We start from the raw sequence: 26,623 nt of genomic DNA, 5'->3' as shown, positions 1-26,623 counted from the left end.
GGCTTTTCCTCCTCCAGTTGCACTACATATTTATCAGCTACCTTCTTTATAACTTGGTTATATATGTTATGTTACAGCGTGCTTTTATAGCGCACGGCTACTCGAAAAGAGTGTCCCGGCGCTTTCCACCTGCATCTCAGAATAAAAATAACACAACACAGCAAAAAAATGAAAAAAGTAACTGAAACTGAAGCAATAAGAACAGCCTAAAGATTAAAAAGCCAGGTCTTCAGGCTCTTCCTGAACTGGAACAAATTGACAGTGCTGCGCAGCGAAAGAGGAAGCGAGTTCCACAGCTGTGGGGCTTTGCAGCTGAAAGAGCGCCCTCCCGTGCGGGCCTTCCTCACCCGAGGGACCACCGCTTTGTAAAGGGATTCCGAGCGCAAGGAGCGGACTGGTCGATAGAAGGCTAGTCTCCGCCGCAGGTATCCAGCCCCTGATCCAAACAGGGCTTTGTGCATCAGAGTCAGGGATTTAAACTGGATCCGCTTCCGGACAGGCAGCCAATGTAGCGCCTGAAGCAGCCCGGAAGCTCGTCAAAGTCATCAGGTGGTGACGGTCTTGAAGGGTAGGTGTCTACCACTTTCTCTGGTGAGTCTGCCTCTAGTTCTTGCCAGTCAAATTCTTGGTATTATGGAGCCTCATATTACAGCTGCACTTGGTTCTCCCCTTCTTCGAAGGTTTCCTTCGCCTACTTTTCTTGAGGCTCAGGTGTCCAAAGAGGCTCAATTTCCTCGCGGTCTTAATCTGTTTGGTCTAAAGAGGTCAATTTGCTTGGTATACGATATTTTTTTTTTCCTCTGTAAGATATTAGCCATTTCGGCTTTGAGCCTTCTCCTCTTCGCCTCTTGGCGTTGACTGTTGAGCTCTTCATGCGGTTTTGTCGTTGACGACACCTAACAGACACACTCATTGAGCTCTGTCGACCTGCTTTCGACCTCTCCTGTTTCGATGCAGAAGCATCTTGTCCTCGGATTTTTCCAGGGGTCTGTACCGCTGGGGTATTCTTTTTGAAAGATCCGAGGTTGTCTCTTTCTTTGGACTTGCTTACAGTAGCCGAGGGTTTGGATGCAGCATTCGAGGTCTTAGCCTCTGTTTTTGGGTTTCGACCACCAGCTTTCAGGACGCTGTGTCCCTCAGCACAGTTTTCAACATCTTTCGGCGTCTACGATTTGAACCTCGGCCTCAACATCCCCTTTTGGCCCCTTGCGATGTTCTCCTCCTCGTCGTTAGACAGGTCCAAATCTCGCAGGGATGGTTCTGTATGTTGGCTCTCAAGGTATGGAGGGCTACTCTGTCGCTGTCTTACCCTCAGGGTCTTTGGGCAAACACTGCACAAGCATTACAATATTCGCTGCGATGGTCCACCGATAGGCAGAGATTGCCGTCTGGGTGTTGCTCCTTCTTTGCAAACTTGTGATGGCTGTTCTTGTACAACTGGAATGGGGTCTTCTCCATCACAGAGTACAGGGTGCCCCCTGCACGCGCATTTCCCATGGGCGATGAAAATACCTTGATCTGCTCCTAGAACTTCTCCCAGTATCTTCCCTCCAACTCCTTCTCTCTCTTGTAGAATTCCATCTTTATTCTCCGGTATTTGATATCTTTTTTCTTCCAGTCGATGGAGATTCTCCTGCATACATCTAGACCCAATGGCAGAAAAAAAAGAATCCGCAGATTACGACCAAAGGTGGGAGCTTCCAGAGGAAGCACAACAACGTCACAAGGTGCACCAAATGGAGGTTGGTCGACACCCACTAACAAACAAAAATAGACAGACAAATGTTTTTAGAGATAATTCTGGACCCAACCACTTGATGGGAGAATAATGGACAGCATGTGTATCCAGGAAAAAAAAAATTGCGCTGCAAAAGTACAGGTTTGGCTGGGCTATTTTAGTTTTTTTTAAATATAATTCAGTGCCAATGTTACACGTTTCCATTACCAGAAGCATTTCACGATCAACTCCTAAATTTTTCTCCAATTTTCTTTTCCTATATGGACATTTGGTTGACTTTGATAGAACACTAGATGTTTTACTGCTCCTATACACATTTTTATTAATAAAACTTTTATATAAAAAAGAGAGAGACAGAAATTTGCAAAATAAATTTATTTCGTTTACTGGTTACCAGTCACTAAAGGTTTATACAAAGTAAGCTCAAACTGTGGTTACTTTCTAAACTGAAAGCATACGGTGCCAGAAAAAGAGGGTCACCGTTAACATGTTTGCTATCACATACATGTAGAAGAAAAGTCTAAACAGTGTCATAACTAAAGTAAAAATCTATTTCATTTAAAACAAGGGCATGTGCATTGTATGGTAAAGCTCAATTGTGCTAATTCAAACAAATTAGATTTGCTATGCTAGTTTATAGATATTAAAGAGTCATGTTGTTAACTTAAACATGCCTTTTTGTCACAATTTATTGCTTACGTATGTGGATACAGTATGCGTCTCAGTTAACAATCTAATGCACTATTTTAAAGCATTATTCACACAAGTTGCATAATATGTTGAAGTGCATAAACATGATTTTAGATCCCTTCTATTTGTTATAAGGCATTTTTTTCTGCAGTGTAATATTGAGGATTACAAGGGATGGATTTACTTCTATTTAGGAGCAGCTTACATTATCACAGACATTTCCAGTGCCTTGACCTTAACTTTAAAAAAATATCGAAGTTACAAAATGTGTTACATTACATGGTAAACCGCTCTAGACTTCTGCTACTGATGAGAACTTCAACTCCCTTTCTTCAAAATAAAAACAGAAGCAGGGAAACAGTCCTAGGCAGGTCAGTAATGTGACAATATTCTTAATATAATGTACAGTCTCACAAAATTACATCTACCCAAGTTAGTATTTAAGCATTATATTGTGATATTTGTAAAGGATTTCTAGCATTTCAGCCAATACAATATTGATCTCTACAACAATAATACAAGATGCAACCATGGATTACTTGTTTGTATTCTGCCCCGCAGACGCTGGCTTAAAAGAACCTGAAAACATTCAATATTGTGCATTTTACAAAATATCACCTCGATGTTTCATCCTCTAAATCTGGACAACTTTTTGATGGACAATTTTTTCTGAGAATTGCATGATTTTAATTGATCAGCCAAACAGCTTAAAGAAAATAACAGGTAGAACACTTGGATGGAGGCCATATTGGTTGGTCAGATAGAATGCTTACAGTCACTAAAATACCACTTGCTGTAAACGTAGGAATCTGCAGGTTAAAAATCAAGATGATCATTGTGGGCAATCGCATAAAAGTTTTAGTGAGGGGCTCAAAAAAGCTAGTATATATAAATACTGGTTTCTGTCAAATTTGACATTTTTTTTTGCATTGAAGTTCAAGGTATTTTTTTTTATCCAAAGTTAACCCTGTGTCTTCACTATGTTTAGGCACCTTAGAGACACCCAACAACAGCCTTGATCCAATTTAAGATATCGAGACTACATGAATTACAGTCACTCATCTAGTTCCCAAAACTTTGGAAATGGATAATGGATGTGCAAAGTGTTTTTCAGTATATCAGTTCTGGGTATAGGTAAAAATGGAGCAATTAAAGAGGAATACAGAAATGCATATAAATTGTAAAATGCATTGGACGCACAACAGAAAGAGCATCACTTTTCTGTAATAAACTATTGTGGACACTGTAGTCGTGCAATTAGAAGCAGGAACCAGGTAATTATTTTTCTATTAACTGAGGCAAGGGCATTACTCACTGGACTATATGTGCTATTCTGCGCCTCACCTTCATTTTCTACAATGCACCTTCCACTTATTAAAGTTCTACATGAAGGGGAATGGAAGATGGAACAGTGTAACACTGTGAGGGATTAAGACTCTGCAGTGTCCAGAAGTAAACCAGAAAGCAACTTTATTTTGTACTATCAGTCTTAAATCTCCAGCCAGTGGAAAGAAATAGTTTAATAAAATCTTTAATCTGCACCAACACTGGCCAAACAGATGTTCAAGAAAAACTTGAATGCAGGAGAAGGAGCACCCAGTTTAACTGCAGCAATTTATCTTGTAGTTGTAGCTGTATACCTCTATAGAGTAAAATGTGCCTGGGATGAATTCTGGTAACATTAGAAGGACCATACTCGGTTGCAAACCAAAGGCCCCAAGCCATGCAGTAAGCAGGAGTTAACCGAAATATCAGGTTTAAAATTATACAGACAGAATCGTGAAGTAATCCCACCTCCTCAGCACCAAAAGAAATCTACATTGCGGGAGGAAGAGATCTATTTGGTGTTAAAGGACAGCAAATCAACGTTTTAGTTTAATAACCGATTCACCCAAATGGCTGCTTCTTCATAGCATAAAGGATGGCTTTAATCATTTCTCACCAGTGTTGAAAAGGTACCAGTGACTCAACAGAAGCCAAGATCAGTGTTAGACGTTTTGATGTGCAAAGCCAGAGTGAATAATAAGTCCATTCTAAATACAAGAAATCAAAAAACTATTGGGCAAAAATGCAAAGCTTAAGACCAGGTAATTAAGAATAGCAAACAAGTCATCAAACTGAATTATGAGTAAAAAAAAAAACCAGAAGGCAGTCCATTCTCATATAAGGGTAAAACAGTGTCCATTACTCCAGAAAGTGCTGCATGACTGGATACTCTCTTATACAACAGGAGTGCATTGTGTGTGAAAGTGATCAAGATATGGAGGGAAATAAAATGTGTTGATACCGCCACGGACTGCATTTCAAAAACAAATTCAGGGCCCATGGTGCTTAAGTCGTGTACAGAAATTAGAATAAAGAAAACTACTTCTGTCCTAATTTGCTTCCTATTTTAACTAGCCACTCCTATCACTTCTATTAAAAAAAAAAAAAATAGCAAAACAATGAAAAGTTACTTTTGATGGGTCCAATGCCTGGAGAGAAAACACTAGCTCCAAGCCTGCACTAAAATGACGATAAAATGTGAAATCCATCATGGAGCAGTTTTTAAAGCAACATCTTGACGACACCCTGTGGTGAAGGAATCATATGTGAGGGAATATTTGAAGATAATGATCCAAATTCCAGCCGTTTTCCTAACCTGTGAGTAAAGAGAAAAATATTAGAAACAAAATTTTTCTTAACTAAATCTACAATCCACCAGTAAGTAAAATGCATAAACTGAATACTTATTTTCAGTGCTTAATTTGAGCAAAACAAAAGTGTAAGTACCAGGGAATTTCACTGGACGGTACTGCAGCTTGATTGGCCCAATGTGCTTACTAGCACTGCACGATGCCATCACCACTTATCAGACTCCAGCAAGTGTGATAATTTGGAAATTCCATGTCACCGAGAGCTGTGAAAATGGCCTAGACGATATATTATTATTGTAAACTGAAATACTGTTAAATACTTGGCTGATGTGCTCGGCTTCAAAACTGTGAAAGCGCCACCATGTGGTGGATTGTCAGATTGTCAGAAATAAGTGCTGGTGCAGAGCATTGTTGTAGGAAGCTGCCTCTGCATGTACTATACCAAAGTGAGAAATAGTATGTACAGAGTCCAGTGGATCCCCAAAGGCTTACAGAGGTAAAAGTAGATAAAACCTTCCACTCTATTTGTGGTAGTTGGGCGAGCAGTAAGGCTTTATCAGAGGGTAGTGTTAAGCATTTATTGTACACACTCAGACAAGAAATGATGTTGCACACTGAAAGACTGAACTCAGACCAATTGTATAAAAAATATTTCATTTGTGATATTTTATTTTTTAGAACCAAGCAGGACCTGATACAGGTAAGTAAAATGTTACTTCCCATGGCAGGTTGGATCAAAACAAGCAAGCTGGATGAAAACAACTTGGTTACAGGTTTGTCCCATATATAAAAACAGTTGAAAATACTTTAGATTACTTTGTGATTACTTTTTCTACCAAGTGTGATGTGCCTAGATATCACACTGGGACATTTCCTAGACAAAGGTAGGTAATACACAGTTACTTAAGTTTCCATACAAACAGACTCAACATATGTTATCAGAGGAAAACAGTCAATGCAGGTAAGTAAACGGTCTTGAGGGTTGAGTTTCTGGAGTTAGAACAAGGGTTCCTCCAGTTTCAAGGATGCACTCAAAGCACCCTCAGCGGCACTAGGGCGACCAGGTGCAGGTGCAGAGACACAATGTTAGCCTATGGGGCTAGGGGGGTGTTGGCTGGTGTCTGCTCTCTGGCAAGCCACAGGGTTGAGGAAGCAAAGCTCCTAGGGTTAAGCTCAGGGCAAAGTGTGATCAAAGTTAGTACACAAGGTGCACCCATAGCGGCACAGGGGCAGCCGGGTGCAGGGTGCCCTGTTTTTAATGGGACATCTCCGGTTGGACAAACACTGCAGGTTCGAGCAAGGAGGCTTCCTAGAGGCGACCATCGGTTGAAGAGGTAAGTTGGGATGCTGGGAGTTGCCTGGACACCTTCTGTTGGGCCACCCAAGGCCGTGGGGTGTCTGGTGCAGGGGTGTCTTTAGGTGTCAGGGATTCCTCATCAGCTCCGGTCGGGGGGTATTGTGGGGCCTCCATATAGAGGCTGCAGGCATTGTCGGGAGGCTTGAGGTAGGTCAGGGATCACCAGATCCCAGGTCAGTATCACTGAGGGACCTCCTTGTGGTGTTAGGCCACTTGAACTCGGGCCGAGTGTCCGGTGCAAAGTGGTGCTTACTCACGCTTTCAGCCAGGGATAGTGTGTGGTTCTTGAGCAAGTCCGGTTTTTACCGGAGACCGAGTCTTTGTAGGGAAGGAAGGGCAGGTCCTCCGAGTTCTGGGGGGACTGCAGGACACGCCGGGATTCCGCTAGAAAGATTGAGGTCGGAACAGGCCAGTAGGGCTGGTTCCAAGGCAGTGCTGTCCTCTTTCCTTCAGCAAGACTCTTCGGTCCTCCTTCTTGCTTGTCTGAGGTGGCAAGGTTCGGGGTTGCCCCAAAATGTAAGCCTTTTAGGTAGGTACAGGTCAGGACCAATGGGACCCTTCCTTTAGGGTGGGTATACCCCCATTATCTAAGAAGTGGGGCTACAGAACCTGTCCACCCCTGCAAGGTGCACAACCCAAGACCCTAGGGTTCATATAATGTGCTCAAATGTTTTACCCTCACAATACTATTTCAAACATGTATTTCTCTTTCTAAGCAGTCATCAATTGTGATCGCCATTACTTATGGCTGTTACATCAATCAACCATCAACATTTTTATGCTGTTGGTGCACACGGCGAAAGATGATTGGTTTGGTTGTTTCGTCACGCGTGTAATATGGATATTGTTGGCAATCAAGGTGTATACAGTGTACAAACATGTGATCGCAGTGCATGCAGTTCTCTCTAGTAAGTTGGAATTTGAAGACAAGAGCACAAGGGTGAGAATAAGCGGTTGCATGTCTTGGAATCTTGAACTGGCTAATGTACACACATAGTAAATAGATGGGTCTTGGGCAGAATTTTTTTGTTACTTTGTTTTTGATTATCATTGAATACATTTGTTATTTGTCATTTCTAGAGTTCCCCTGACGAAGGGCATTCACGAAATGTATTGGAAGCGCGGCATGGAACATAAACATTGATTGTAGCACTGTTTCACAATGTGATATGAGCATTGTAATATGAACATTGTAAAGACATAATGTTGATGGTCAATGTAATATTAGCCATAAGTAATGGCGATCACAGTTGATTACTAAGAAAGAGAAATAACTGTTTGATACAGTATTGTGAAGTTGAAAAATTTGAGCACATTATTATAACTAGGGTCTTGGGTTGTGCACCTTGCCGGGGTAGACAAGTTCTGTACGCCCCACTTCCTAGATTTTCACCAAGACAAAAGCAGGTCAGGCTTCAAGGTAGCACACAATTTCATACTACTTAATATAATTTAGTTTATATTCATTAAACAGAGTACCAATGTGTGCAGGCTGAGAGTTGTGCATCGCCTTGCCTCCCCCATCTGAGGGGTGCGGTCGGCAAAGGTGGGCACACCTCTTCTCCTATCTTGGTTTTCCCGCCAATTCTCCCACCAAAAGTGAGGGTTAGAACCAGTGGGGGCCAGTTGCTGGGAGCAGCAAATGGATAGGTCAACTCACAAAGGCAGCCAGTCTTTGAAGCATCCTCTTTGTGGACCCTGCCCATCCTGGGGGAGGAGGTTAGGTCATTTTTCAGTGGGCATCTCTAAGATGCCCTCTGAGTGCATTTGACATTAAATACCACACTGGCATTTGTGTGGGTTTAATGAGCTGAGACGTTTGATATCACACTTGATAGAATTCAGTAAAGCCATTACGGAGCTGTGGAGTTCGTAATGACAAACTCCCAGACCATATACTCTTTATAGCTTTACTGCACTTACAATGTCTAAGAATAGACAAACACTGTAGGGGTACAGGGCTCATGCACGAGGACCCTCACCAGTGGTATCGTGCACCCAGTTAGAGGGGTGTCTTAGCTAGACCATAGGAAGTGGGTTGTAAGCATGGCACACAGGTGTGTGCGCCAAGTCGACTCCACTTTTCTCTGCTCCAAAACACACAGCCTGCAACGGCAGTGTATGTGTGTCAAGGTACAGGGTCTCTGAGGGTAGCACAATATGTGCTGCAGTCCTCATAGGCCTTGCCTAGTCAGAGTTCCCTTAGGGTCTTGCATGTGGCCAGAGAGGTGCCAATTGGGGTTGCAAAGGTACTGTTTTAGGGAAAGAACATAGGCCCTGGGTACCTGGTTAGCAGGAGCCCAGGAGACACAGTCAAAGAGCATCAACATCAGGCAAAAAGTGTGTGGTGGGGGGGGCTCAGCGTTGCAAAAAGCCCCCCCCCCCCCCCCCCCCCCGAAAGAGGATGAGATGAGACTATCCTTTCCTTAGAGGGGCTTCATTGTCTAAGTGGAAGAACCTGGAAAATCCATCTACATTGGCATGGGCAGTCCAGGATCTGTGTTCCACAGTCCATTCCCTGTAGGGAGATGGATCACCTCAAAATATTGGGATTTTCACCCTTCATTTGCATTAGCCATTGGAGAGGTCTGTGGTCAGTTTGAACTGTGAAGTGAGTACCAAACAAGTATGGTCCCAACTTCTTCAGGGTTCAAACCACAGCACAGCCCTACCTCTCAATGGCATTCCAACGCTGGTCTCTGGGGAGTGACCTCCTACACATAAAAGCAGGCTGGTCTTCGCCATCATCATTGGTCTGGGATAGGACCACTCCTATCCCTAGCTCAGAAGCATCAGTCTGCACAATGAACTGCTTGGTGTAGTCTGGAGCTTTGGGAATGGGTGCCGAGCACATTGCCTCTTTCAGGGTGTCAAAAGCCTTTTGACAGTTATCTATCCAGTTAATCTTCTTGGGCATCTTCTTGAAGGTGCGTTTGGTGAGTGATGTTACAATGGATCCATACCCCTTCACAAACCTCCTATATGTACCCAGCCAAGCCAAGGAATGCCCCAACTTGGGTCTGGGTTGTTGAAGCCTCCCAATCCAGAATTGCCTGTATCTTGGGTTGTGAGGGTTGCACTTGACATCCACCAACAAGGTGGCCCAAGTAAACAACTCTGCCCTGCCCTATCTGGCATTTGGACGCCTTGATAGTTAGGCCTACAGTTTGCAGGGCCTGTAAAACATTCCCCAGGTTGATCAGGTGATCTTGCCAAGAGGAGCTAAAGACAGCAGTATCATCAAGATATGCTGCACTATAGGTCTCCTGCCAGCAAGGACTTGATTCACCAACCTTTGGAAGTTGGCAGGGGCATTCTTTAAACCATAAGGCATAAAAGTAAACTGATAATGCCCATAAGCTGTCCATGCCAATCTGCCACTACCCTGCAGTTGAGTCGAAGGTACTAAGGAATTTGGCTCCACCCAATTTATCTATCAGCTCATCAACCCTGGGTATGGGGTGAGCATCTGTCTTGGTAACAGTTAAGACCACAGTAGAACACACAAAACCTCACCTATCTTTCTACCCTGGGAATGAGGTTTTTGGGAGTAAGACTACTCGGCTGGCACAGGGAACTGACTTCAGCTTTGATGTGCTCCTTAACTTGGTCAGATTGCTGATAGATTTTGTTTTTGACAGGTACACGGTCTCCAGTGTCCACATCATGGGTACACCAGTGTGTCTGACTAAGGGTTAAGGAGAAGAGCCCAGCCTACTGCTGTAACACTTGTCCACAGTCGGCCTGCTGTTGGGCAGTGAGGGTGTTTGAGTAGACTACTCCATCATCTGACCCATATTTGGGGCTGCAAGAGAGGTGGTCAGGGAAAGGTTCCCTCTGTCTCCTGATCATCATCAGTAACCATCTGCATGGTTATGTCAGCCTTGTCATGGAAAAGTTTCAGGTGGTTCACATGGATCACCCTTTTGGGTTTCCTGCTTGTGCCAAGGTCCACCAAGTAGAGGACCTCACTTTACTTTTCTAAGATGGGGTAAGGTCTACGGGGTAAGGTCTATTCCATTAGTCCTGGAGGGCCCTTGGGGCTACAGGCTCCAAATCCTACACCTGCTGCACTGGTTGGAATTCCACCAGTGCAGTTTTATGGTCATACCACTGCTTCTGGAGCTCCTGGCTGGCCTCAAGATTTTTTAAAGATTTTTCCATGTACTCAGCCATTCTGAACCTTAGGCCGTGTACATAGTCCACAATATCTTGTTTTGGTTCTTAGAGAGGCTTCTCCCAACCCTCTTTAACAAGAGTGTGGTCACCTAATAGGATGGCCAAACAAGAAGTTCAAAGGGGGTAAACCCTACTCCATTCTGCGGCACCTCTCTGTAGGCGAAAAGCAAGCATGGCAAAATGACATCCCATCTCTTTTTTTAGTTTTCAGGCAGTCCCATGATCATGCCTTTCATTGTCTTGTTGAACCTTTCAACAAGATCATTAATTTGTGGATAATAGGGGCTAGTAAGAACAAAAGTTACTTACCTGTAAACTGTGTTTCTCCAGTATTGGTGTCTTTCATAGATTCACATGCTTGAATATTCCCCGTCGAAGTGAGAGTCCCACGGTACATAACAAAGCAATGTAGTAATTACCCAAGGCCATTAGGCATAAAAGAAAGAAAAACCATAGAGTTTTCACAGATAGACAACTTGTCACCTCTATAACATATCACTGTTATGTTCTAGGCCAAATCCAGCCAATCAGGCGTCCGCACCCTCTAGAACCCTCTCCCCAGAGACTCAGGCTCTCAGATTTTCGTAGCACAAGAGTGACAAAGTCAAATACACAATAGAGCCTCTGAGGGTAGGTGGGTGGGTCGCATGTGAATCTATGAAAGACACCAATACTGGAGAACCACAGTTTACAGGTAAGTAACTTTTGTTCTTCTCCAGTATTGGGGTGTCTTTCATAGATTCACATGCTTGAATAAGAGTAGTGAGCAGTGAAGCAGAATAATACAAGGTACATAAGAATCAAAACAACAGCATATACAGTGCAGAAGACTATATGCATATAAAAGCCATATATATATATATATATATATACATATCTACTATACATAATAAATAAAAGTACCTTGTATGCAGGAGGAAGGAAGCATCAGAGGCTCACCTTATTTAAAAAGATTACGAAGGACTGCTAGTCCCACGGCTGTGTCCGTGTTGTCTGCAGCATCCAGACAGTAGTGTCTCGTAAAGGTGTGTCTGCTGGACCAAGTCGCCGCTCTACAGATGGATTGAAGAGGGACTCCAGCAAAAAGCGCAGTAGAAGAAGAAACCTTCCTTGTGGAGTGCGCTTTCACGGCGGCAGCAAGAGGTTTTCCTGCTTGTTGATGGCAAAAGGTAATAGCAGAGGATATCCAACGTGCTATAGATTGTTTGGTGACAGGATGACCTTGTCGCATGCGTCCGTAGGCGACAAAGAGTTGGTCATTTTTACGAATGGCAGCAGTTCTTTGAAGATAAAATTTGAGACATCTCTTAACATCCAAAGAATGAAGTGACTTTTCTGCAAAAGTTTGAGGATTAGGAAAAAACGTTTTTAAAACAACCGGCTGATTGAGGTGGAAATCAGATGGCACTTTAGGGATATAGGCCGGATTGGTGCGAAGCAGGACAGAGTCCTTAGTAAATTGAAGAAAAGGTGGGTTAATGGTAAATGCCAGTTTCCAGTTTCAAAGCTTTATTCAACAGCATGTCATAAAAGCAATTAAACATCCTAAATGCTTGCAAGTCACTGATCCGGCGTGAAGATGTAAGAGCTAGGAGAAGAGAAGTCTTCCACGTGACATGTTTGAGGCTGACCTTATGGATTGGCTCGAATGGTGATTTCATGAGCTGTGCCAATACAATGTTTAAATGCCACGTAGGAGGAGGCCGACGTATCGTTGGAAACATCCGAAAAAGTCCTTTGAAGAACTGTTGCATTACTCTTGACGAGTAAAGGGAGTTAGAACCATCTTGACGGAATCGTGAGATTGCCGCTAAAAAGACTTTAAGGGTAGCATATGAAAGGCCTGATTTTGCTAGATGCAAAAAGAAAGGTAAAAGTTGCTCTGGCTTGGAATGTATGAGATGAATTTTGGCATCATTGCACCATGAACAAAATTGTTTCCATTTGAGTTTATAAGTTTTTACAGTAGAAGGAGCTCTAGCCTTTGCTAAGACTTCTCTGCACTCCAAAGGGATGTCCAAATTCACAAATTCAAAGTACTCAGGTTCCAAGCCGCTAAGTGTAGAGACGCAGGATCGGGATGACAAATTTGACCGTGTTCCATGGTCAAAAGATTCGGAAGAGGACGAAGCATGATTGGTTTGCACTGAGACAGTAGCAGCAGCTCCGTGAACCTAATTTGTCGAGGCCATCGGGGGGCTATTAGGATGAGCCGACAGGGTTCTTTCCTCATTTTCCGTAGAACCTTGGGGACTAGAGGAATTGGTGGAAAGGTGTAAGCATAAATTGTGGACCAGTTCATCAAAAAGGCATTCCCGCATGACTTTGGTTGGGGAAGCCAACTTGCGTAGAACTGGCATTTCCGGTTCAGATAGGTTGCAAAAAGATCCAGATTCGGGGACCCCATAGCTGGAATATGTGCTCCAAAGTGGGTTGGTGCAATTCCCACTCGTGATTGGTCGTGGAGGATCTGCTTAGGGAATCCGCCAGAATGTTGGACGCTCCCGGAACATGTACTGCTGTGAGGGCAATGTGATGTTGAATCGCCCAATCCCAAATCTTTTGAGCCTGAAGGGACAACAGAACGGACCTCGTGCCTCCTTGCTTGTTGATATAGTGCGTGCACGTTGTGTTGTCCGTCCGGATCAACACCGTGCTTCCGTGAATGATGGTTCTGAAAGCTTTTAAAGCCAGAAAGATGGCCAGTAATTCTAACAGGTTGATGTGTCTCGTCTTTTGATGAACAGACCACTTGCCCTTCACAGTTAGGCCTTGCAAGTGGGCGCCCCAACCCTCGAGAGATGCGTCGGTGGTGAGGGTAAATTGTGGAGTGTCCGCTAGAAAAGGACGCCCCGCAGAGACATGATCTTCGTGAGTCCACCACAAAAGAGCTCTTTTTAAGCGATGAGTGACACTGACCAAGTCGTTGAAAGTGCCCAAGACCTGAGGCCATTGCTTGTCCAGTTCTTCTTGGACAGGTCTCATCTTCAGGCGGCAGAGAGGGACTAGAGGAATGCAGGACGACAACATCCCTAGGAAAGATTTCAACTGTCGGACAGAAACGAACTCTTTTAGATGGATAGAGGCCGCTAGATCGCGAAGACGTTGTCGTCGTTCGTGCGACACAAAAGCTTTCCCTAGAGTGGTATCCAGAATGGCTCCCAAGAACAATCTGTTCTGAGCTGGGTGCAACTGAGATTTTTCTAAGTTCAGTGTGAGGCCCAGAGACTGGAAAAGGGATCTGCAAAACAGAGTTTGTTTGGACGCTAGTTCGAAAGACTTCGCCTTTAGAAGGCAGTCGTCTAAGTAGGGAAAGATTTGAACTCCCTGAAGGAGAAGGTAAGCCGCCACCGGTGCAAGGACTTTTGTGAACACTCGGGGAGCAGAACGAGGCCGAATGGCAGGACCTTGAATTGAAAATCTCGTCCGGCCACTCTGAATCTGAGGAATTTTCTGTGTCGTGGTAATATGGGAAGATGAAAATAAGCGTCTTGTAGATCTAGTGTTGTCATGAATTCTCCTTGAGAGAGAAAAGGAAGGACTTCTTGTAGGGACAACATACAGAAAGTTTGTGTCTTTATGTATTTGTTCAGGGCTCGCAAATCCAAAATGGGACGCCATTCTCCCGATTTCTTCTGTACAAGGAAGAACCTTGAGTAGAACCCCCTGCCCTTCTGTAGTTTTGACACCACTTCGATCGCGCCCTTTCTCAATAAAATGTTTAGCTGCTTCAGTAGCTCTTTCAAATGTGCAGGAGGAGGACCTATTGGTGGAGTATTTGGAGGAATCTTTATAAATTCCAAAGCGTGTCCCCTGCGCACAATATCGAGAACCCATTGATCTGTGGTTATTTGCGACCATTTGGAGAAGAAGCAGGAGATTCAACCTCAAAGTTTTGGAGGAGTCCGTGACTGAGGGTAGCGAGAGTCATTGTTTCTTTGAGGAATCCTTTCCTCTGTAGGAAGATTTGCCTCTGTATTGTCTGTAGTTGGAAGAATTTTGCTGCCGATAAGATTGCTGGTTTTGTGAGGAATAGCGGTTTTGTCCTTGCCTGTATTGGTTGGAATTACCACGAAAGGAAGAAGAGGAACCACGACCTCTTGCGCCTCGAAAATGCTGTTTTTTGAACTGTAAAGATCCTAGAGCACGAGCTGTGTCAGTGTCCTTCTTGATGGCTTGAAGGGCATCATCTATATGCTGGCCAAAAAGGGACTCGCCGTCGTAAGGCATGTCCAGGATTTTTGTTTGCACCTCTTGACTAAAGGACGTAGCCCGTAACCAGCCCTGACGCCGGAGGACCGCAGCACCAGCCAAAAGACGGAAGCCAGAAGAAGACACATCAATGGCGCAGTCTATGATTTCCGAAGAAATTCTTTCTCCTTCTTGGAGAATTTTCAAAGCCTCTGACCTGGATGATTCAGGAATGAGATTAATCAGAGATGAAATGTCCGACCACATCTGGCGATCGTAGCGGCCCAAGATCGTCAAAGAATTGGCCGCTCGAACCGTAGCTGCCGCCATAGTGGAAATTTTTTTCCCTATACCATCCAGCCGTCGACCTTCGCGATCTGGAGGTGCCGACAAAGGAGATGAAGGGTTCCTAGATCGGCGTTGTGCTGCCTGAGTAATAATAGAATCAGGCTTTGTTTGTGAAGTCAAACAGGCTGGAGAATTTGGAGGAGCCTTGTATTTTTTGTCTATCCTAGGAAGGATGGCAGGAATCGAATTAGGAGTCTGCATCAATTTAAGGTCCTCTTGCCATATAAAATCAATGATCGGAATGCAGCGGACCTGCTTTTGAGGTTGGTCCTTAAAGTCATATAAGAAACAATCCTCCTCTCTGGTTGTCATAGGGAGGTGAAATCTTTTCGCTGCTCTTTCCATGAGCAAATGAAAACCACCAATGTCAACTGGGGGAGAATCCAAAGGGGCTGGATCAGCGGGAGGAGGCGTTTGAATCTGATAGTTGTCCCAGTCAGAAAGGAGGGAAGCATCATCCAGCTCACCTTCCTCCTTGTCAGCGTCATCATCTTGTTCCTCGACAATATCTTCCAGTGGGATTGGAGGAACTCCAAGACATTGTTCTCTGGGTACTGATGTAGGTGTGACTACTGTTTCCCTAGGAAAAACAGGTTGTTGAGGTGTCTGCGGTGCTGGAGTGGTATGGCCAGACCGCGGAAAACGGCGATTATAATCATCCAGCATGTACAGTAAATTGGAAATCAGACTTAAAGGCAATTGTGCCATTTGAGGTTCCTGAACTGGACGTGTGTCATAAGATGAGAAATTATCTTGTTGTAAGTCTTCGTCATCATCATCCGAGTCCTGACATTTAATTAGAAGTTCTGAAGGACTGCGAGCAGCCCGAAATCTATCATCCTCGTAGTCTTCATTGTCAGAAGAAAACAGCACTTCAGGAGGCTGTACAGGTGTTTTAAGGAGCAGCAGGGTATCCAGAGACGAATGCCGTCGTTGAAGCAGAGAGGTTGAAGTCTCTAATGGTAGCAAATCCAGAGTTGGAGTCGTTGCCGTTGTTGCTGGCGGTGAAATTCGACGTTGAACAGCCGTCGACGACGAAGCCACCGACGACGAGGTCATCGTCGATGACAAAGCCACCGTCGACGGCAGAGCCACCGCCGATGAAGAGGCCACCCTCGTCGACTAAGCACCCGCCGCCGACGAAGCTGCCGTCGACGACGAACCACTCTTCGACGACGAAGCACCCCTCGACGACTAAGCACCCGTCGACGTTTTCTTCTGCTTCTGCTTGATAGTCGTCGACGACGAAGTTAAGGGTAGCGTCGATGAAATGGGTCTCACCTTAACTGACACCATCGTCGGTGAAGACGCCGACGACACGATCACGGTTGGCTTCATAGACATAGATGCCGAGGTCGTCGACGTAGATGCGACGATGGCAGCTCTCGTCGACGGAGGAAGTGTAGATGAGCTCGTCGACGAGAGAGGCAGTTTCTGAGGTAAAAACTGCGCAGATGGAGTCTTAGACACAGGACCTTTTCAGAGAGGGAGCAGTGTGGATGGAAGATACACTCTCCACATCAGAAACAGGATTTTCTGAAGTTTTTAACTTCTGTAGCCACAGAAAGAGACGCCCTTCTCTGTCCTTCAAAGTTTTTTGTGAGAAGGTTCTGCAAATTTTAGTCTTTTACCTGATGTTCAGGGTATAAACAATAAATGCATTTTTTGTGAGGATCTTCAGAATGAAATCTCAGTTTACCACAGCTCCCACAAGGTCTGAAGAGGGACTTCTTGGTTGAAGACATCATAAACCCAATCTTCTGTGAAGTATGAGAAGAAAAAACTGAGCAAGCTCAGGCGAGACTCCCTTCACACGACGTGCAGTAGAAAATCTGAGAGCCTGAGTCTCTGGGGAGAGGGTTCTAGAGGGTGCGGACGCCTGATTGGCTGGATTTGGCCTAGAACATAACGACAGTGATATGTTATAGAGGTGACAAGTTGTCGATCTGTGAAAACTCTATGGTTTTTCTTTCTTTTATGCCTAATGGCCTTGGGTTATTACTACATTGCTTTGTTATGTACTGTGGGACTCCCACTTCGACGACGGGGAATATTCAAGCATGTGAATCTATGAAAGACACCCCAATACTGGAGAAACTTGTACTACACTCCAAACTCATTCCACATGTGCTTGAGGTATGCAGACATGAAGTTTGAGCCTCTGTCTCACGCTAGCTCATTAGGAAACCCTACCCTGGTGAAGACCCCAATGAGGGCCTTGGCTACAGCAGGAGATATTGGTCCTAAGGGAAATTGCTTCAGGATACCTGGTGACATGATCCACTACCACCAGTATAAACTTGCTTTCTGAGGCTGTGGGAGGTTCAAGCGGACCCGCTACGTCCACACCTACCATTGCAAAGGGAACTCCAACCACTGGTAGTGGAATTAGGGAACCTTTGGGTGTCCACCTGTTTTGCCACTGGCTTAGCATGTGACACAGGAGCTCACAAAACTCATTTACTTTCTGGGACATCTGGGGCCAGCAGAAATGGCTGACAAGCCTTTTCCAAGTTTTGGTCTGGCCAAGATGTCCAGCTAGGGGGATGTCATGGGCCAATGTGAGAAAAACTCTGTACATCTGAGGCACAACCACTCTCCTTGTGGTACCAGGGATGGGGTCTCTGGCTTCAGTATACAGGAATTCCTCCTCCCAATAGGTCCTGTGGGTTTCCCCAACATCTCCCTTTTCCTGTGCAGCAGCTTGCTGTCTCAGGCCTTCAAAAGTTGTACAGGACTGCTGTCCAAGGCACAGCTCTTACCGAGTGGGCCCCCCTGGACCTAGGAGCTCAACCTGGTAAGGGTCTAGTTCCATGGGCAGTCTACAAAAAGGAGCTAAAGGGGCAGAGAACAGGTCATCCCCCACTCAATGCATTGCATACAACAAAGACCTGTTCACACTGTGAACCAGTATTTCATACATCCGGATTATTGGCCATAAACATTAGGCCCTCATTTGTAGCTTGCGATTCTGTCGTCTAAGCTATTCTACGGTGTGGTTCTTTAAAAAGAAGATAGAGACAGATTGCCTACGAGGAATGTCAATTTGACTGTTTATGTATAATAACCTTATGTCTCCCACCCCCAAATGTGGTGAAAAAAGAGTGAACAGGAGTGTTGGTGCCTCACGGTAGCGCCACCAAGGAGGGTTTAGCAGGATGGTACTCGCCTGCTACCTCAATTTCTCATCATCAGCTACCAACACTCCAACAGCAAGAAATTGTGCATGAAGCTAGTGATGAACTAAATGGGTGCTAGGATGTGTTTTGAATAAAGAAGAAAAGAAGCTGTGCTAGAAATATGTGCACCGTCTCAAAGAACCCCCTAAGTGATATATATTAATATCAGAGAAAGAGCTAAATCACACTGGCTTGCATACTTTATTCTCAGCTGCGTGAAAGCTCGTATGTTAAAATGCCGACATGTTTCGTTACCATCGGACACACTCACGGTAACTTCTTCAGGGCTTGGGGTCTGTTCATTTATCCCTGCACCTTTGTTTGTCGTTTAAAAACAATTCTGTGGGAGACAAAAGAGAACATACACACACACAACAACATGGCTAGGTTGGTAACCTGTTAAAATAGGGCAAGTCTCGTATGTAGTCTTGAAGACCCCCCCATAAGGCATATATTTACCAGGATGTAGCCCAACATGGGCATACCTTTACCCTTGGGACCTTGCGGCTCTGTGTGCGCGTTCAAGGCATCCCTTGTACCACTCCAAACGTGAGTCTGTAATGTATAACACATGATGAGAAATGTAAGCTGGTTCTCGTTTTTATATCTCATTCATGGGTACAAACTGATCTATCCCCTTCCCATCTCAAGCGATGCCTCCACATCTCAGAAAATCATTTTTGATCAGTGCCTTACTTTCAACATCACCCTTTAAAATAGTTCCCTTCCAAATTGCCAACCTTCTCCCCACTACCTCGTTGTAAACCACATCCAAATCTCCACTACTTAGCCTGTCTCAAGTTCAATTCTCCCAGACTCACACCATCTGTCACCACTCACCGTGTAACTGTTCGTAACTGGCGTTGACTCAGCCCAGGAACAACACGATCGTTACACGGCGCTCTTTAAGAGCGTAATCACGCGTACCATGTGACTGTACTGCGCTGACAAGGGAGCTCATCAATGAAAATGGAGCGCCATTTTGGAATGGGCGAATAAAAGTTCGGCTCACTATGACAATATACGTTATTATTGGTTTACTCCGTATTATAGTAGCCTAGCCCTTCCATTGCACGAGTTATATGTCATCTATTAAATCTGTTTTTCGTCCTGTGGTGATGTGAATGCTCGCTGTGGTATGAAAAGGGGGCTCTGTGTGATGTAAAAAGTGCCATTTAACTATGCTACGCTAATGAAGGAGCTCGAAAAAGCGGAGCGCCATTTTGGAATGGGCAAATCAAGGCTCGCCGTGAGGCTCTACATTGATGTTAATTTACTCAATATTCCTCCCGTTTAGCCCTTCCATTATACCAGTTTAGTGTCATTTACTCAGTCTGCCCCTTATAATGTTCGATGAAGTATTTAAAGGAGAGACTCAGTATGACACAAAAAGTGCAGTGACCATTTTCCAATGGGGAATGTCTTATTATGCTTGTCTGCACATAATGGCATGTTTACTTTGCCGAGTATCCAAGGTGATGTACTTCCTAGGTTACTCCTGTAGGTGTATTTACAAATGTTAATCCCTCCCAATTGCGGATAAGGTGTATCGAGGCTCCGATAATCAATAGTCAAGGTTTGAGTATACTAAAATGGCGTTACTGGCACCATTGATTCATTTATGCCAAGTACTGCATGTATACTCCTTACCCTGTTGGTATAGCCTCTGTGTTCTATTGAGCGATCATGCAATCACCTTACTCCATTCTATAAGGTCATTCAATCCATCCTGGTCCACTCCCTCTTGATAAATCCACCGTGCTTCCCTGTTATTTAGTCTGGATTCAATACTGTATTGATCACCTGTGACTTTTTCAAGGACTACCCAGCGCACTTCTTGCGCAGTATGTTTTTGCATTTGAAAATGTTGCACCAGTTTGGTGCTCAATTTTCCTGCACGGAGTGTGCTCAGATGTTCCTGTATTCTTGTTTTTACCTTCCTGGTGGTAAGGCCGATGTAGTGGAGCTCACAGGGGCATGTCAATCTGTATATTACATGCGAGGTATTACAGTTGCTGAATTTATTTAGAAACCAGGTCTTGTTGTTTTTAAGAGTAACACTTTTGGTTGGTGATGTAAATACGCACACGGAGCAATTACCACAAGGGTAATGCCCGGAAGGGATATTGGTTTCACGTGGACTAATTTTGGGTCTAGTGTGGACCAGCCGGTCCCGAATGTTTGCAGACCTTTTAAATGCGAAACGAGGAGGGGGCATCTGCATATTGGTGGTACTGAGGAGATGCCAATGCTTCCGGATGATTTGCCTGATTTTCGTGGACAGTGGTCCAAAAGTAGTGACCACTGGGATGCATTCTCCTTTCTCCTTCTTGGTCTTTTCCAACAGGGCTGCACGGGGGGTGTTATATGCCCGTTTTTTAGCCTGTCGTATGACCTTCCTTGGGTAAGCTCGATCCTGTAGCTTAGTGGCCAGGATGTTTGATTGTGTGGAGTATTCCTGTGTGGTGGTACAGTTTCGGCGGTATCTCAGAAACTGTCCCACAGGTAGGTTGTCCCGAAGGGCCCTCGGGTGATAGGAGCTATAGTGTAGGAGAGAATTTCTGTCCGTTGGTTTATGATGGACCGTGGTCACCAACCTGTCACCCTCAGCTAGGATATCTAAGTCCAAATAGACTGCTCTGGTTTTGCTTACTTCCCAGGTGAACTTTAAGCACTCATCCAAACCATTGAGCCAAGCGAGGAATTCATTTAATTCTTCCTCGGTCCCCTCCCATATGCAAAGTATATCATCTATGTATCTCTTCCAGAGGACAATGTTCCTCTGGAAGAGATTAGTGTCTGTATTGATGTAGTAAGCTTCGAACTGGCCCACATAAATGCAGGCCAGACTGGGGGCGAATGTAGCCCCCATCGAAGTCCCCGACACTTGGAGATATATCTGTTCTTTACAAGAGAAGAAGTTTTGGGTCAATGCAATTTCTATGCATTGAAGGACAAAGGTCTGGGGGCAATCATAAAACCATTCAGAGTCCCTCAGGGCACGCGCCGCTGCCACCAGCGTGGCCTCCTGAGGGATGCTGGTATACAGCGACTCTATGTCGATGGTAATTAGAAATTGGTTTACTGGGTTGTAAGAAACATTCTCCAGAATTCTCAATATGTCCGTGGTGTCCTGGACATATGAGGGTTGGGTGATGACACATTCCCTGAGAAAATAGTCTGCAAACTGGGATAGAGGTTCTAGTAGTGACTGGATGCCGGAGACGATAGGTCGTCCGGGCGGGGGCTGTTGTTTTTTATGAATTTTGGGTACGATATAGAATGCCGGCATCCTCGGTTTTGTGTTAATCAGGAATTCGGCTTCCCTATACGTAACCCATTTCTTTTCTTTAGCCTCAGTAACCAACTGGATAATGGTCGTCTGCAAGTCATTAGTAGGATCCCGCGCTAGAGGTCTATAATTGCTGCGGTTCCCCAGCAGCCTAGCCACCTCTGTGTCGTAGTCAAGTGTGTCCATCACTACGACCGCCCCGCCTTTATCGGCTGGCTTGATGGTAATTGTTCGGTTGTTTTGTAGGCTTGTTAATGCCTGCCAGTCTTTAGAGCTCATATTGCTATAATCCACAGTTTGCATACTTTGTTCAATTTTACCAATCTCTTGTAGAATCTTTTGTTCAAACACCACAGTTTCTGGGCCTGTTGTGTTACCCGGAGGGCAAAACTGAGAAGGACGCCGCAAATTTGTGCAAAAATTGGATGTGTCCTCCTTTTCCTTCCCAGCAAAGAACTTTTTAAGTTTTATCTTCCTCATTAGGCCGTACAGTTCCGCCCGCAGTTGGAAGCCATCATGGCGTGGGGTGGGGACAAATCCCAACCCCTTGTTGAGTATAGTGGATTCCGCCTCTGTAAGAGAATAATGAGAGAGATTCACCACAATGTTGTTGACCTTGGCAATTACAGGGGTGTTCTGCCTCTGCTGCGGGTAATTCTGGGGGAGAAGGCCTGCCAGGTTGAGTTCGGGTTCTGCCGAGCCCGGCCCCGTCCCCGGCCTCTGTAGTTGTTCCCCCTCTGGTCTCCCGTATGGAGTGTTTGTTGACCTAAAAAAACCCTAAACATAGCTCCTAGATCCTCATTAGATCTCTCTTGAGGATTAAACCTAACCCTAGGATTGGAAGTTGTTGTTTGGGCACCAGTTTCTTCATCCTCGCTACTTGTATTATCAAAGGTCCAGTTGTTAGGTGTCCTCCTGCCCTGTTGACGGCCTCCCCGTCCCCGAGGTTGAAACGTGGATTGGGGAGGTGGTGGTTGCTGATAATACTGATCATCAACATAGGGAAAAGCCCATTCATGACTGAATCGCTCTAGGTTGCGCTTTAAGCCTTTAATCTTTTGATTAACCATATACGCCTGGTATTCCCCCAGGTCATTTTGGATTCTGGCTAGTTGTTCCTTTGTGTCAGTGATGGTGGTATCCGCTTTTAGGGTTTCCTCGATATCCAAGATTTCTTTGAGGAGTTCATCACTGAGTCGTTTTGCTGTATTAATTATCAAGACTAGCCAGTCCCGGGTGCACTTGTTAGCTATATAGCTCCAGTCCACCCGGAATCTCTTGTCTTCTAAGAAGATCTTAGGCTCAATGCGCACTAGGAGGCTGGCTGGTGCTGCTCCTGCTCTAAGGTATTCCGTCATGAGCGCTCCATGGAGTGCAATTCTTACTTGTCGTTTTCTAGTATTCGACAGTTTCTCCCATTCTTCCCTAGCTGAAGTTGCCCCATCAAGAGGTGCATTAGGCAGGAGGGAAGGGCCTGATAATATAGATGCAATGTGTTCGTCAGTGAAGGCTAGACAAAACTTATCCATCTCGCACTGTGATGACGTAAGTGCTAGTGGAGGGAAAGGAAAGGGAGAGGGAAGGGTGTACAATTGTCTACAAAAAGCCTATCTACAGGTAACCAACCGAGTCATAAAGTGCCGTGCTGTGCCTCGTGTGCAAAATGAAAATAATCTTAAAAAGCTCTCACGGCTAAGCTGCCGTTCTCAAGACCAGTCTACAAAAAGGAGCTAAAGGGGCAGAGAACAGGTCATCCCCCACTCAATGCATTGCATACAACAAAGACCTGTTCACACTGTGAACCAGTATTTCATACATCCGGATTATTGGCCATAAACATTAGGCCCTCATTTGTAGCTTGCGATTCTGTCGTCTAAGCTATTCTACGGTGTGGTTCTTTAAAAAGAAGATAGAGACAGATTGCCTACGAGGAATGTCAATTTGACTGTTTATGTATAATAACCTTATGTCTCCCACCCCCAAATGTGGTGAAAAAAGAGTGAACAGGAGTGTTGGTGCCTCACGGTAGCGCCACCAAGGAGGGTTTAGCAGGATGGTACTCGCCTGCTACCTCAATTTCTCATCATCAGCTACCAACACTCCAACAGCAAGAAATTGTGCATGAAGCTAGTGATGAACTAAATGGGTGCTAGGATGTGTTTTGAATAAAGAAGAAAAGAAGCTGTGCTAGAAATATGTGCACCGTCTCAAAGAACCCCCTAAGTGATATATATTAATATCAGAGAAAGAGCTAAATCACACTGGCTTGCATACTTTATTCTCAGCTGCGTGAAAGCTCGTATGTTAAAATGCCGACATGTTTCGTTACCATCGGACACACTCACGGTAACTTCTTCAGGGCTTGGGGTCTGTTCATTTATCCCTGCACCTTTGTTTGTCGTTTAAAAACAATTCTGTGGGAGACAAAAGAGAACATACACACACACAACAACATGGCTAGGTTGGTAACCTGTTAAAATAGGGCAAGTCTCGTATGTAGTCTTGAAGACCCCCCCATAAGGCATATATTTACCAGGATGTAGCCCAACATGGGCATACCTTTACCCTTGGGACCTTGCGGCTCTGTGTGCGCGTTCAAGGCATCCCTTGTACCACTCCAAACGTGAGTCTGTAATGTATAACACATGATGAGAAATGTAAGCTGGTTCTCGTTTTTATATCTCATTCATGGGTACAAACTGATCTATCCCCTTCCCATCTCAAGCGATGCCTCCACATCTCAGAAAATCATTTTTGATCAGTGCCTTACTTTCAACATCACCCTTTAAAATAGTTCCCTTCCAAATTGCCAACCTTCTCCCCACTACCTCGTTGTAAACCACATCCAAATCTCCACTACTTAGCCTGTCTCAAGTTCAATTCTCCCAGACTCACACCATCTGTCACCACTCACCGTGTAACTGTTCGTAACTGGCGTTGACTCAGCCCAGGAACAACACGATCGTTACACGGCGCTCTTTAAGAGCGTAATCACGCGTACCATGTGACTGTACTGCGCTGACAAGGGAGCTCATCAATGAAAATGGAGCGCCATTTTGGAATGGGCGAATAAAAGTTCGGCTCACTATGACAATATACGTTATTATTGGTTTACTCCGTATTATAGTAGCCTAGCCCTTCCATTGCACGAGTTATATGTCATCTATTAAATCTGTTTTTCGTCCTGTGGTGATGTGAATGCTCGATGTGGTATGAAAAGGGGGCTCTGTGTGATGTAAAAAGTGCCATTTAACTATGCTACGCTAATGAAGGAGCTCGAAAAAGCGGAGCGCCATTTTGGAATGGGCAAATCAAGGCTCGCCGTGAGGCTCTACATTGATGTTAATTTACTCAATATTCCTCCCGTTTAGCCCTTCCATTATACCAGTTTAGTGTCATTTACTCAGTCTGCCCCTTATAATGTTCGATGTAGTATTTAAAGGAGAGACTCAGTATGACACAAAAAGTGCAGTGACCATTTTCCAATGGGGAATGTCTTATTATGCTTGTCTGCACATAATGGCATGTTTACTTTGCCGAGTATCCAAGGTGATGTACTTCCTAGGTTACTCCTGTAGGTGTATTTACAAATGTTAATCCCTCCCAATTGGGAAGGGGATAGATCAGTTTGTACCCATGAATGAGATATAAAAACGAGAACCAGCTTACATTTCTCATCATGTGTTATACATTACAGACTCACGTTTGGAGTGGTACAAGGGATGCCTTGAACGCGCACACAGAGCCGCAAGGTCCCAAGGGTAAAGGTATGCCCATGTTGGGCTACATCCTGGTAAATATATGCCTTATGGGGGGGTCTTCAAGACTACATACGAGACTTGCCCTATTTTAACAGGTTACCAACCTAGCCATGTTGTTGTGTGTGTGTATGTTCTCTTTTGTCTCCCACAGAATTGTTTTTAAACGACAAACAAAGGTGCAGGGATAAATGAACAGACCCCAAGCCCTGAAGAAGTTACCGTGAGTGTGTCCGATGGTAACGAAACATGTCGGCATTTTAACATACGAGCTTTCACGCAGCTGAGAATAAAGTATGCAAGCCAGTGTGATTTAGCTCTTTCTCTGATATTAATATATATCACTTAGGGGGTTCTTTGAGACGGTGCACATATTTCTAGCACAGCTTCTTTTCTTCTTTATTCAAAACACATCCTAGCACCCATTTAGTTCATCACTAGCTTCATGCACAATTTCTTGCTGTTGGAGTGTTGGTAGCTGATGATGAGAAATTGAGGTAGCAGGCGAGTACCATCCTGCTAAACCCTCCTTGGTGGCGCTACCGTGAGGCACCAACACTCCTGTTCACTCTTTTTTCACCACATTTGGGGGTGGGAGACATAAGGTTATTATACATAAACAGTCAAATTGACATTCCTCGTAGGCAATCTGTCTCTATCTTCTTTTTAAAGAACCACACCGTAGAATAGCTTAGACGACAGAATCGCAAGCTACAAATGAGGGCCTAATGTTTATGGCCAATAATCCGGATGTATGAAATTCTAGTTCCATGGGCTCAGTTGGCTCTGGGGCTGACAAGTCCCTTCCCTGAGGAGAGGTGTACCGAGTCTTTGGCTGTTCAGAAGCGGGTTTCCTAGTCTTACATTTCTTTTGGAAGGTTAGGCTATTCTTCCAGGCTCCAACACCTCTTTTTCACCCTGTACTCTAGTCTTGAAGCACACAATCTGAAGTGCCGAGCACTGCTTCATGGGTTTTCAGTTGTACCTGAGTCCATGAGGTTTCCAAGCCATTTCCAAGCAGACAGGCAGCTGGAAGTCTTGGAGAGACCACTACCTGTTTCAGGCCAGTAAACCCCCCCCACCCCCACCCCGTCCAATGTTGCCATTGCCATGGCCTGTAGTAACACTGTCCACGTTGGTGATTGGATATGCCTTTCCAATCGGGTATTGCTCTGGGGAAACCAGTGTGTCTCTCACCATGGTGACACTGGCACCTGTATCCCTCAGGGCTTCTATTCTGGTCCCATTAATCCAG

General features: G+C 44.8%; 1 protein-coding gene across 2 annotated transcripts in view; it reads right to left on the bottom strand.

The window, feature by feature from the left end:
- Positions 1-2,098: 2,098 nt before the first annotated feature.
- LOC146789746 (nuclear distribution protein nudE homolog 1-like) overlaps positions 2,099-26,623 on the bottom strand; it is a 302,682-nt gene continuing 278,157 nt past the window's right edge. For both annotated transcript variants that reach the window (XM_085632077.1, XM_085632076.1), the window contains exon 9: positions 2,099-5,069. In XM_085632077.1, the coding sequence (XP_085488203.1) occupies positions 4,976-5,069 (94 nt within the window). In that variant the 3' untranslated portion in view covers positions 2,099-4,975. The remainder of the gene's footprint in view (positions 5,070-26,623) is intronic.

The sequence above is a fragment of the Triturus cristatus genome, chromosome 10 (genome assembly GCF_964204655.1).
Source record: "Triturus cristatus chromosome 10, aTriCri1.1, whole genome shotgun sequence".
Classification (NCBI taxonomy): domain Eukaryota; kingdom Metazoa; phylum Chordata; class Amphibia; order Caudata; family Salamandridae; genus Triturus; species Triturus cristatus.
This window is presented reverse-complemented; position numbering and strand designations above follow the sequence as displayed.